Source organism: Perissodus microlepis, chromosome 19 (genome assembly GCF_051167445.1).
Source record: "Perissodus microlepis isolate ML-2025 ecotype Zambia chromosome 19, ASM5116744v1, whole genome shotgun sequence".
Classification (NCBI taxonomy): domain Eukaryota; kingdom Metazoa; phylum Chordata; class Actinopteri; order Cichliformes; family Cichlidae; genus Perissodus; species Perissodus microlepis.
This window is the reverse complement of record NC_140479.1, coordinates 19775069-19789069: the sequence shown is the minus strand read 5'-3', so window position 1 is coordinate 19789069 and position 14001 is coordinate 19775069. Positions and strand designations below refer to the sequence as shown.

At 40.0% G+C, this 14001-nt stretch overlaps 1 protein-coding gene across 1 annotated transcript; it reads right to left on the bottom strand.

Moving 5' to 3' along the window:
- Positions 1-256: 256 nt before the first annotated feature.
- LOC146365889 (RNA polymerase II elongation factor ELL-like) lies at positions 257-10176 on the bottom strand. Its single transcript, XM_084914275.1, has 12 exons — positions 9889-10176; positions 7491-7535; positions 7254-7375; positions 6621-6781; positions 5447-5739; positions 5081-5205; positions 3244-3718; positions 3069-3156; positions 2915-2981; positions 2628-2799; positions 1445-1489; positions 257-1348 (listed from the first exon to the last, which is right to left on the bottom strand). Exons 1-12 carry the CDS (start codon positions 10021-10023, stop codon positions 1220-1222), a joined length of 1857 nt encoding a protein of 618 aa, XP_084770401.1. The 5' UTR covers positions 10024-10176; the 3' UTR covers positions 257-1219.
- Between the last annotated feature and the right edge of the window lie 3825 nt (positions 10177-14001).

Below are 14001 nucleotides of genomic sequence, written 5' to 3'. Positions count from 1 at the left end.
AAAAAAAACCCAGACAACTCAAGGGATGAACCACACATCTTTGTTGCAAGCTTATGGCAAAAGCACATTTGTTTCCCCCCTTTTTAGTTGATCTGAAAAGATGTCAAAGACAACATTTTACAGGCATAAAGTAGTATTTCTGCATCAAAATGATGATTACCAAATACAGTGTCCTTTTCATCTTACATCATTCATTACTCTTTTATTTGATATTTAGAGTAAAATTACAGTAAATAAGGAGAAGTATCACACAAAATGAGTACAAACAGATTTATTTGAATCTCAGACAAAATCTTGAGTAATGCATCATGCATTCTGTAAAGTACACAGCATGCAACTACGTCTTTTCATATTTCGATTCCTTCCCAGAAACAGTATAATAACTTCCTTCCAGACAATTAAAACCTATTTTAAATTTACACTTTTACTGAAGCTCGTGCGGAACACATTCCCTGATTACAACTTAAAGTTCACATGACATTCAACATAACAGTCTTCAGTGATCCAGGAAAATCACCTGAAGCACAGTACCAGTGGAATACTATGAATCGAGTCCAGTTGGAGCGCAAGGCAAAACTCAGCAGTCACAGCCAACTGGCAAGACTCGTAATCTCACCAAACCCGAAGAACAGGACGGATTCTTCTCAAGACACATCTGTGTCCCAGCTGCCATCAGACATTAACCTTCGCCTGCCATTTGTATGAGCTGTCTGGGTGGGTACAGCGTGTAGTTTATTATTTTTTTCATGTTTATAGTTTAAACCTCAACACTGATGTGTTTGACAGAACATGTTAGTAAATACTCAAATTGATTCAATTCACACAAAAAACCCAAATCAACGACTAAAAGGTGTAATAGGGATGAGAATCTCCAAATGTTTTTAAGGCTTTTCACCTCATTTCCTCGTGTGTTTGCATTTTGAAGAGTAAGACCCTAGCTCTAGCTTTTAGAGCAAAACTACTGTTACTCCCGTGTTGCTGCAGTAGCATCACTTTGACCACTTTCAAAGGAAATCCCTCATCTTGCCGTCCGATCACTCCAGCTCCTCACAAAAGACTTAACCTCGCCAACAATCGCAGTAGATCTAATGATACTATATTTAGCCATTAAGACCACAGATCTAAGCATGATGGCACTGAGCTCAGCAGCATGAATCCCCTTTGGCTGGGGATCTTTGTCGTACTCGTGAAGTTCACTCGTCATTCCGAGTTAGGTTCTTCAGTTCAGAGCGGCATGCTCCACACGGAGCTGCTGCTGGTCGTACTCTGATATGAGCTTCTTGATGTGTGCCAGTTTGTTGTGCAAGTATTCACAGCGAGCCTTGTCCTGATTGTAGTTTGGGTTGGACTGTAGTGAGGAAAGGAAAACTTGATTATTTAAAAGCGGTGGTTTAAAAAAAAAAAAAAAAAAAAAAAAAGTGGGGAGTTTTAAGAAAGTCATTACCTTTTTAATTTTCCGATACTCTTGAAGAATTTGATTTCTAACCGTCTGCCAGGGAAAAATACAGAAATAAAGATTAATTTAAATCAAGTCTGTGAAAAGTTGCAATATAATCCTTATGTGACTATAAGATCACAGAAAAACTATAATACATCACTGTTTGTCTTCATGGTTTTGTTTATTAGGCTTCAGGAACCATGACCTAACAATTTCACCCCCCAAATGCTGGTACAGGGGCCCCATTGTGTGTGAAAGTTTGATATAGGAAAAATATGACTGAATTTGCCACATATACACGTCACTGCTCACTTTAATAAGTGCACCTGTTCATCTGCTCAGTCTAATAAGCCAAAAATAAATCCTTCACCCATAGTGGCAATTCTGTAGGTGAAAATGTCTTACTGATGTTAGAGGTTGCTACTTTGGGGATTCCCAAAGTAATGACTTTACAGGCCCAATTGCTTCGGGTCAACAAGTATAAAGAAGAGCATTGCTGAATGCACGTGTCCAGCCTTGAGGCACATGGGTTATAGAAGCAGAAGACCTAACTTGTTGCCACTACAGGAAACTGAGGCTACAATTTGCGTAAGTTAAACAAATTTAGGCAACAGGTCGTATTATGGTGTGGGGGATATTTTCTTGATACATTTTGGACGTCCTAGGAACAACTGAGCATCATTTAAACAATACAGCCTATTTGAGTATTGTTACTAACCATGTCCCTCCCTTTATGACCACAGTGTACCATCTTCTGATGGCTGCTTTCTGGAGAGCTCAAACATTATGTCACAGAGCTCAAACATTATCAAACTGGTTTCAGTTGTCACTGCACTTAATTCTGCTTCCGGTCACCAGATTTCAATCCAATGAAGCACCTTTGGGATATGGTGGAACGGCAGATTAACATCATGGATGTGCAACCGATAAATCTGCAGTAACTGTGTGATGCAATCCAACACGGACCAAAATCTCTGAAGAATGAAACTATGCCATGAAGAACCAAGGCAGTTCTTAAGACCAAAGGGGGTCCAACCTAGTACAAGTAAGGTGTACCTAATAAAGTGGACAGTATGTGTCTAATGACTAACTACAGACCGCAAAGAAAGATGAGAGGATGTTTATGCAAACTTCCACCATTAAAAAAAAGAAAAGAAAAATAAAGACAAAAGACTTTCTGTACATCTACCTTATATTTATGTGATTCATGGTGGAGTTGCTTGAGTTGTGTGTCCAAATCCATGAACTGCTGCGTCACGCTGTCAATGCGAGCGTGTAAATCTCGATACTCATTGTACTCCTTGTTAAAGTCCTGTTTGTAACTTTGTCTCTGCTCGTGGCTACAAATCACTGTGTACTTCCTGTGAAGAGGGCGGGAAAAAAGAAGAAAAGGAAATTATTAAATAAAGTGCATTAAGACAAGTAAACAAACCCTTTTGACCATTGCAAATACTTGTTCAAATGAATGATGCTTACAATAAATAGTCTGGTGTGTCACTGTCCACTCGAAGTGCATTAGAGTCAAAAAAAATGTCAGCTGGCTCTGAAAGAAAAACAGAAACATGTCAGCTAAGTGAAAAACTAAACAAGCAGCACATGTGCTGATGAGTCAGCAGCCATTAGGCCTCACTTGTGCAGTCCAGAGAGGCTTTGCTGTTTGGATGCTCTGAGCTGGGTCTTTTTCTTTTCTCCATCCTGTCTCTCTTCTTATCTTTCTCCTTGACAAATGAATACAAATCCAAATTAGCAATGTGTCACGTCAAATGGAATAACTATTAAAAGACAAATAAGGAGCAGTTTCTCACATGGTCTCTGTGTTTGTGTTTGCTCTTCTTCTTTTTTATTGCATGTTTGGTAAGATCTGGCATCGTTAGAAGGGACGGGGGGCGATCTGAGTTATCCTGAGGGTGATCTTGTGGAATTTCGGGTTCTTTCGGGGGAGCGTGAGGTGGTTCTAACCTTTTAGCCACCTTTTCTTCCTGCTGACAGACTGCTGACAAGGAGTCAATAAGTCTCTGAGGATCAAGCGATACTCTTTGCTTGTCATCTGCTGTGACGTCCTCGTGAGCTTGTTTAGAAGGCCTCGTTTTTGACTTGTCACTGGCTGCTTTGCTGGAAAAATGGGATATCCTGGGCTTCTTGGAGGCCAAAGGGTCAGTGTATTCCTCTGGCAGGGAATGCTTTGGACGGTGTGCTGGCGAAGAGTTGGGCGTGTCTCGCAGTGGGCTGACCTGGGCCTCAGGGACAGCGAGAAGGTTCTGTTGCGGTTGAAACAGTCGCCTGCACAGAAAACACAGGGCATCGGCTTTAATTAGCATTTCCCTGGAATCCATTCTTCTTTCTTGCATGTGCTGTATAGTGCAATGCAACAGCAGAGCCCTCCAGATAAACACATAATAATATGGTAAAAAAAAATAAATGATGCAAGTGTTAAATAGTCTAAATTAAAAGCACCACAATGCTATGCTTTTAGAGGCTGTCTTTATTTCACTCTGTGATCAAACATATCCCATAATTCCCCTAACTCTTCTTCTTGGTTAAATAGCCTTTACAGAGCCTGGTGGTGTCCAGTGGCTCATTGTCCTGTTATTTAAATAAATAAATGTCCCACTAAACAAACCAGATGGGATGACGTGTTGCTGCCAAATATGTTGTTTAAATGTTGCACTGAATCCTGAATAAGTCGCCAACACCATCACACCTCCTCCTCCATGCTACATAGTGGGACCCACATATGCAAATACCATCCGTTCACCTTCTGCTTCAACCATACAGGCCTAATTCATGCAGTCTCCTCCGAACGGCTGACGGTGACACAGATCAGATAATTAAACTCTAAGATGTGGCCTCTTGCTAACTGAATTTATCCGCAGCACCAGAGCACTCGCTGTGAGAATAAGTTTCATCAGAGCCTTCGATCGCTGTGCAACTGCATTTGAAGAGAATTTCAAACTAAGACTGGTTTATGCTGCCTGAGTGCTTCCTTCTGTATTATGAGTAACTACAACAGTTGAATAGGGATGTTTGCTGAATACTAACACCATCTCGGCACAATTCAACCAAGATGATATGAAGCTGGTATCAAGGATGATCATGAATGGCTTGGCACAAAAAAAGGGAACTGATTTTTTATTTTTTTAAATGTCGATCATTATCATCAGCCAAACTGTTACGGTAAACTTTCATTTTGGTTCAGAATTTCACAATCGCTGCATCTCCTGTCCAAATATGTCATTTCATACTCTCGAATTATGACATGTCCAAATTTTCCCTGGTACTGTAGGCAGCAGCTTAAAAAAAAGAAAAGAAAAAAAACCTACATATGCAGGTCTGAACTGTTGCTGCCAGTGTAACGGTTGTTTTACATAAACATGCAAAAAGATTTTTTTGAAACTGACTCTATTTACAGAAACACAAATTTGAGAAATTACATCACTGCAGAAAAGCAACCTGTAACCCTCAAAAACACTTAGACATAATCACTGAACTCTGTAAATCACTAAAGTGGCAAAATTTTCAAAGTGATGAAAATGAACTAAAATGACAGTTATTTCCATTCCTTAAGCTTAACAAATTATAATGAAGAAACGTAGGAGTCATAAAGTATGAAAACAGCAGCAGGTACATCCTTATCTAAGTTACCTGACAAGGATGCGCTTGAGGAGCTGCTGGTCTCCAGAGGTGTAGCCGGGCCAGTCCTTCTGCAGCTCCTTATACAGACTGTCCTTCAGAACATATGTGCTGTCTCTACTATTAAGCTGAGCGACCTGAACACAAGCATGCACAAAAACAGGGGAGAAAAGACTTAAGACAACTGTTTTTGAGGAGTTGACTTAAGAGTTTGATTCCCAAACTGATCCATGTGTGTTCATATTCTTTACAGATTTGTCAAAGGTTGCAAAAACATAATCTTGATATTAAGGAAACCAAGGGTCACGTGCATAAAGGCAGTTTTAACACAGTCTAATGCTTGCATGTTATGTTTGTATAAAACCGGAACAGAAATACCTCCATTAGTACAGAGTCCAGCATGTTTTTGTCTCCTGCTGTCAGCCCGTCTTTCTGCAGCCTCAGGATCAACTCGGGCCTCCTGTATGGCCTTAGAGCCAGCAGGTGCATTACTCTCTCCCTGAGGGGCTTCTCTTGCAAATCACAACTGCTTCTCCTGTTTGATGCACAGGCATCTTTCTTCGGCTTGGACGCACCGACTCCCTTCTTAATGTTGCTGAGAAGAGACGAGTGTTTTGGCTTGGTGAGTCTGGCCAGAGCAGGGGCTGGGGCTCGCACTGTTACCTTCTTGCCTTCAAAGAAACAGGAAATTTTTTTTTTTTTTTTTTTTTTTTTTTTTTTTTTAACATCAATGACATCAGGGGAGCACTTTCTGAGATTTCAATCATCAAAAATAACCTTGCGCTACATTTCCTAACATGTATTGCTATTTCCAGACAGAGAAGCAAAATCAGATACTGAGGGGGAAAAGGACTTTCTTCCTGAACTTTCTCCAAAAGCAGAGATGTGGATAAACACAAAGACAAGACCTCATTTCACCTTTCAGAAACCCACATTTAGGTTACGAAGCTGCATGCACACGCATCTCAGTGAGCAAAGCCTGCTGTCTAATTTAAGAAGTAACCACATGGTTGCACAAGCCTGTTGTAAGGAAGTTTTTTTTTCTTTTTAAGGCTTCCTCTGAAATGACAGAATCAACAAAACCCATCTACATATATACGTGTATATTTATGTGCCCTTTCGGTGAAAGCAGTTGAGACTCAGGCTATAATATATCAGTTCATACGGAAATGGTTTGGTGGTTTGTAAAGAAAAAAAAAAAAAAGCTAAATCATTGGTTTCATCGTGCACATTCATGTTTGAGGAACATGTGCAGAACGCAGTTTCTGTATGTGCATAGAGACCATGTATTCTTTAAAACCACTGTATCACATATAGAAAGTTTACAGATAGCTACACAAAAGGACAAAACATGCAGGAGAAAACAAGACAGGCCGTTACTATGTCACTGGTTACTACACATGTTGCCAAGGCAACCAATGCAATATGGCTGTCTGTGCTTATAAGCACAGAACAAATTTTTCTTCAGGCCAATCTTCTCGCTTAGCTGGAGTTATCTGTTGTATAACCGAGTACGCTCTGTGGACGTGCAAGTGTTTCCTATACTTCATACCCTGGTAGCGGCTTCCGTGTTTGATGACAATGGCCCCTCGGCTGCGCGTCTCCTCCTCTGCTTGGGCCATGCTCTGACGAGCTTTATCGTACGACTCATCTGTGGCTTTGACTGTCATCTTCTTCTGAATCACCCCGAGACATGACAGCTCCTCGGCGGCACTGAGAGGAGGAGGGAAGACAGCGTGTACAGACAGCAACCTGACAGTGCTTTAACGACTCCTTGCAAAGGTTATCCGTGTCAAATAAAAGATTGTTTCTCAGGACGCAGTTGCTTTAGGTAGTGTTCAGTTAGATGTATGCTGGACTACTTGTCTGCCTCGCCAATACATGACATTTAAATCCACTTCAGTGCATTTCTATGCTTATGCAGTCAGGAACCCTGAGTTTTCTCTGGCATTTAAAGGCAGAGAAACGTTAGCAGCAGGGTAACTTTCACACAGCAGCAGGGGGCAGAGACATTTGAAAAGATTAATACTCATTGAGGCAGTCAGTTATTTCCACATCTATAATACTAAGTAAACATATAATCATATAACCACCTCAGACAAAACAATACAGTTAAAGCCTTACAACTCTATTTTAATCTGAAAACCCTTCCTATATCGAAACTGATGCTTTTTGCTGTCTTTACCTGGTGCTGAGCTGTTTGATGCAGTCAAAGCTTCCGTGGGGATTATCACGGGCAACATTAGTCACACCAAAGGTGAAATTCCTGACTTCATCTCTATTTTCTGAACAAGGGATGGTGATTCTCTGTAATATGAATAGGGAAAGAAAAAAAGAGCAGATTGAGATTGAAAGATTGAGATTTATCAGCTTTAAAATGTGTTAGGATCACTTTGTGTCAGCAGTAAGACATCCTTCTTACCCCTTCATTTCCACTAAAACAGATGGTGGGTTGGGCCGACCAGCCCTGTGGTGGGGAAAAAAAAAAAAAAAAAGAGAGAAAACATTAGATGTGTGTGGATCTTTAAAACCCCACAAGAATTAACATACCGACTCGTTTTCTCACACCCCCCCTTTGTATGAGTGCTTCATTTGCTAACGTTGACAACATCAAACAAATGCTTAACTTTAAACTTGTGGAGTCCAGTTATAATAGTTTCCACAAGGTTAGCAGATGCCACAAGTATAGTAAAACAAGCCCACACATATACATATAGAGCAGGGCAGCAGAGGATGTTTTGTGGTCTGCACTATTCATCTGAATGCTTCTGGCTCCACCTTCACTGTGGTTTTCTGGCTGCTAGTAGCCCATTTTCATTTTGTTTTGTGTACTGTTGTTCTTCGTAATTGTGAACAGCATTTCAGAGAATTTTCCAACATCTTTTTTTCTCACCACCCCACACCAGCTTGCATGTGAAGGTAGCATCCCTTCTTTTGCAGCGGCCCAGTAAGGGTCTGATTACAGGTCTCAAGTGCTACAGTTGGAAGATTATTTATGTATTCATTTATTTATTTATTTTTGAACAGGGTTATCGATTTAGAAAGATGTGAGCTTTCCTAATTAGCTCTTAACCTGCATAGTGCACACAAACTGTATATAAAAGATATAAGACAATGCTGTTGTGACATCATCCATTGGTTAGCCAGGCCCATCCCTCTCTTGCTGTCTAGAAACTGCACCTAAACAGCGAGGGATATGATGGAAAAACAAGGGAGATTTGCCACTTTACTGTCCCTCTGGACACTTATTGAATCGTGCTGTATTGAATAAGCTGTGAAACTAGTAACTGAAACCATAAAGTTATCAGACAACCATATAATAAGGGTACAGATCAAGTGAGCAGCAGGGTAATTTTCCAATAGACTTCTACAACTGGGCTTCTTCCTGAAACTAGAAAAGTCACCTCCTGCTGGCCATTAAAATGAATGCAGGTTTAAGTCACTGTTAAGCTCTGTACTAAGCTTCACTTTCACCACCCAGAAGCTACTTCCCCCTCCTACTTAGGAATCCAAAAGAGAAAAAGAAACCCTACACCCATTGCGTTCATATCAAGAACAAACCCAGTCCTATTAATAAACTCAGGATATTAACCAAGTATGTCAGGTATTATTTGAGTGCTCAGTTCCCATTTAAACAGATGGGTACATGCACCATTGTCTGCTCCAGGTCCTGCTGCTCCTCCATCCCCTTGCACTGGCTAAGGTCAATAAGCAGCTCCACAGATAAAAATATGATGAAACATAGCATCATCTCTCACAGGGAGCGAACTAGCCAAAATGACACGTTTGCAGCAGGGATGGAAAGTATGTGATGACTCAATTCTGACCTTTGCATAAGTCCACCTGTTGAAGAGTGCAGAGAAAGTGAGGTGGCTGCTAGTACAGAGTAAGGTGTGGAGGTGTTTTTTGGGTTTTTCTTTTTTGGTATCTGTGATCCAGCCAAGTAGGATTTGAATAGACGTGCTTAAAGCTAAATAAAGAACCTAAATGAATGCTCAGAAACACTGACATATGCATATTACAGCCTGCTCCTCATCAGGTGTTTTCCCCCCCTCAATCTCATCACAGCTGTATTACGCTGAAAGCGAGGACATGACATGAGCAGCGTGGTTTCCACCTTTCATCAGAAAAGCTTGTAGCTGTCATTTCTTCACTGAGGAGTTTCCTATCTGTATTAGGAGGAATTAGTGCATTGAGGAAGTGTACATGACTGTTCTCTGCTTTACACTTCCTGCAGCGTCTGATTCATTTATGATTAACTGGGTCAAATGTTTGCCTGAGTTCGTCCATCTGTCTTCTGATCTTTATGATATTCAGCAAATTAAAAAAAGAAAAATAAATCACACAAGTACTCCATGTCTTTAAATCCAATTCAGAATATCCTCCCACAACTAACCTCCCTTCCTCCCCCCTACACACACAGCCTGTCCTCCTTTTTCCTTTCTCCTCTCCTCGACCCCGGCACTGATTAGCATTCCTAGTACTTTGCCAGCAGCTTGTGAGCAGTGGGCCAGCAGCTCGTTACAAACATCAGCACACAGGGAAACGTTTATGCGTTGTATTATGCAACATGTATTTCCATTTCATAGCTTGAAAAGGGGGGAGCTTGTAGGAGTCAACAACCAGGGAAGGTAGTGGTGAACTTCGGCCGAAATTTAAAGCACACACAAAAAACAAACCCGCGTTTAGTATCACTTCGTCTTTTCCTTTGTTAAAAAACCCAAAAATTGTTCCTTTGACAAAGTGGTACGTTAAATTTAAATGCCAGTGTACTTAACTAGTAATTATTTGAAGAGAAAATACTTTAGAAAATGACCCACCTTGCCGTTTTGGAAGGTATTAATGGCTGTTGCCGCGCTGTCAGTGAGTTTTACATGAAAAACGGAGACGTTACCGCCGCGGCTCAGTTTGCCGCTGGACAGCCCGTAACACTGGTTCTCCTTTAATGCCGACATGTCGCCGCAAATCCCGCCCTGCCAGCCTTATTCCGGACCGCACGAATCCCACATAAATAAACAAACATTGGCCAGACGGTCCGGAGAGAGAAAGAGCTGAACGGCACCGTGTGGCTGCTCCTCCGCCGCGCGCTATTCTGGAGTAGATCGCATTACGTCATGACGGTTGAAGTCAGAGCACATTTTATTGGCCCACCGACATAAATAAACCGTTACGTAGGGCTTTACGTAACCACCTCTACTGTTTTTTTCTACTTCCCCTCTCACTATGCTAATTCTCTTTCTTTGGCATGATGAGGGTACTTTGCACAGTGAGTGCGAGGACACAGGTGATTTCGTTTCGATTCGTTTTCAGCGATTTATAAACGGCTAGAAGGAGATTTATCTGAGCGAAATACTGAGATACAAGTATTTTTAATTTACGCTGATTTTTTGGGTACTTTTTTATATGTCAAGAATAAAAGGGTGTGAGCAAGACAAACCTAATATTTTAAGCAATGATTGCTATGCATACAGAATAAACAATGTGTTTAGAAATGAGGAAGTTATGCAACATTATTTGTGATCTAGAAGTTATACCAGTCTGGTTAGCACGTTTGTGCACAGCTATAGAGAGGAAGTAGGTTTTCTCTAACCACCTTTTCTTTTAAACTACATTACAATTTGAGTACAATTTGACTAACTGACATTCCTTGCACCTGATCATTTTCTGATGAATGTTTGTGTTTGTTCTTGTTTGTTAAGCTGCTTAACACTGACCTGTGAATCATTCAAGTATAAAAAAAGGCACCTAACTCAAGGGACGGACTGCTGTTGTGATGACACGTAACAGACATCTTAGCAAAGAACCAATTTTACATTATATCTTTAGACACACGTCTCTAGCTGCCTGTTGCGAAACAGAATTTGTGCAATTTTTTTGGGCTGAATCACTGCTACAATGCTCACAATTACAACTCTAAGTGATGCATTTAAATTTTTTGACTAGTAACATCAAGATATAAATGTGGCACCATGTGACAGTTCAACACGTACTGAAATATAATGCAGAGTGGCTCTGAGGGAATCTACATTCTCAGCTCTTCCTGGTGGATTTTGTCGCTGCTGAGTCACACATATAGAGATAATTTAGTCTTCTGTGTTTGTCTTTTTCCAGCTGTGAGAGACCCAGTGAAACAATGCCAGAAACCAAATGCTTCCCAGCAAATTTTAACAAGATAATGTTGTATTTTTTAGGTGTTAATAATTACAATCTTAACGATTTAATTTTGCCTATTTTAGTTAGATGTGGTGGACATGTATCACTGGAATTTCCCTTGAAGGGCTTATTTAGGAGGTGGTTGTCATTTCACATTGGTGTAACCATGACAAAATGATGTTACTAGGGCAGTACTCATTCAAAATGTGTCTCTTCAGAATGCGGCAGCATGAGTGAGTGTTGAAGTCATTCCCAGCAGGAGGAATGGGGTGTGTCAGGCGATGCAATGACTCAATAACACTGCATTTTGGACTGCATATATATGTCAACATCTAAATGGATATTAAATGCTCAAGCTGATATTTCACATTGTTTTGCACACAGCTTGTCAGACACACAGATGAAGCTTTCGTTTAACATATGCACCTTTGGGAAAGTGAGCCAGCTGACATTTACTATAGATAGCACCCCAAAAAACTTTGACAGATAATACGTTTGCATACAGTTCAAAATCAGCCTGTTGCTCTATTACATCTCTGTAGATAGAAGACAAGATCTTTAAGGACTTTGCATGCTGAGATAACCTTTTCAAAAAGGGAGATGATTGCTGCTTTTTGAGGCACTACTGTGTAGTAAAGCTTTTAGCCCTCAATACTAAAAATAATGTAAATACCATAAGACACACTGCCTTATAAACATGTTATACATGCTGCTTTTGCTCCGGGCTAAATCTGTTTGCTTGACCTAATTGTGGTTTGGCCCAAGTACACAACCAGTGTGTGGTTTGCTGAAATGTTTATCTACTGTCTCTTCCTCCTTCTTTCTCTCTCACTTTGAATTCATTCAAATCAAAAGTATGTACACGAAAATGAAAGTACACACACTTTCATTCATAACATTTTATGTGTCGGGACATAAAAATACAATTTTACCTTCAGAAGGTCGGATCAACTACATAACACAACAAGTAATTATATATTTAACAAAAATTCAGCCACTTTGCAGGAGCAGTATACAAAAACTAAATGTAAACACCAGCCAGGTGCTGCTAATCAAATGCACTCGATTATCCGATCATCAGTAAGTGTGAGCACCTCTATTATATCCAGATTCTTTCTGATTTATAGTCTTAGCTCTCACCAGTTATATTTGACACAGTTTGATTAACTGAATTCATTTGTTTTTCAATCAAAAGTTCAGTATTGGAAGCAGTATTACACTCATCTGCATTTTCATACACTCTCCTTCATATTTGAGGTTTTATATATCAACATATCTTAAAATTAGCTAAATACAATCTCGTATGAACAACAAATTACATTTTATTTTACATGTAAAATATAAAAATATAGTACAACTTTACTGCTTCTATAGGAATTAAGAGGGTAGGTTGTGAGTGTCTCTAAAAAAAAGCAGAAGTCATTGCTTTGAAGAAGCAGTTGTTGCTGCCTGTCAGTCTGGGAAAGGTTACAAAGTTTTACATTTGAAAGATTATTCACAAAATATTCAAGATAACTGTCTATCACCCTGAGAGGGAATGTCCCGACCTGACCGAATTGACCTTGAGGACAGATTGTGTAATACTCAAAGAAACTGCAAAAATACAAAGAACTACATCTCAGACTCTACAGGCCTCAGTTAGCATCTTAAATATTGAAGTTCACGACAGCACAGTTAGAAAAAAGACTGAAAAGGTATGATTTGTTTAGAAGAAGCGAAAGCCTCTTTTTTGTAAAAAAGAACATGGCAGCACGGCTTAGGTTTGAAAAATGGTCCTCCACCAGGATAATTCACTTAATTGTTCACTGGTGCAACCATTAAGTAGGTCAATGAACATGGGGTGTACTTAGTTTTTCACACACTGTTCTGCATTTTGGCTTAGGTTTTGTTAAATGAATAATGTCACATTATATTCTAATGCGTTGTTCTTTTGAGGTTGTATTTACCTAATTTATCCCGATAAGAACTGTATAGGTGTACTTCTTTTTACCATGACTGTATATTAACAGCCGCTTAGTGCTCTGAAAGAACAAAAGATTAAAATACAAACAACAGAAGTGCGTCAAAAATGTTCAGATACAAATGAGCTGCCATGAGTTTAATGTGTGAGCCTGCTTAGCCTTAGTTCTGTTTCTCATCTATGTCTCCCTGCCAGTGTTTGAACACAGATGGTCTCAAAGCAGATGAGAACTGTTCAAAGCTGACTCATATCAAAGGCCCTCTGGCTCTTTTGAAGTGTAGTGTTTGCAACAGGTGACATTTTGGGCTTAAAACCATTTATGACTTTGAACAGTAGCCGTGAGCTGAACCTCCCTTTGACCCAGCAGGTAAGGAGAGGACAGATCAGGACGGAGGGAGACAGAGACCGAGGGAGTACATGAAAGTTAGTATCCTATCACTTCATGTTCGGCTGATTGCTGCAGGCCAGCGACACGAGGACGCTTCATGCAGAAAACCAAGCTAGTAAAGAATCAGGATAAAATTCGGAGCAGGGTAGTAGGTTTTTTTTTTTGCATCGTATCTGGATAACTTGAAGATGACTGCTGTCTTTGTGTTTTGTTGAAGAAGACAGACTGAACAGAAAAATTAAGGTAAGAATGATGTTGAATGTAGGTACTTTGTAGATACTCTGCTCATCCATTAAAAATTTCACTGATATTAGAAGAAAATTTTAAAATGACATAAGGAAGAAAATCTAAAATCTTTCCCCAGTCTTCTTTAAATTTACTTTTTATAAGTATCTCTGTTGCATGCACAACTCTGATGTAGAATTTCTGCAC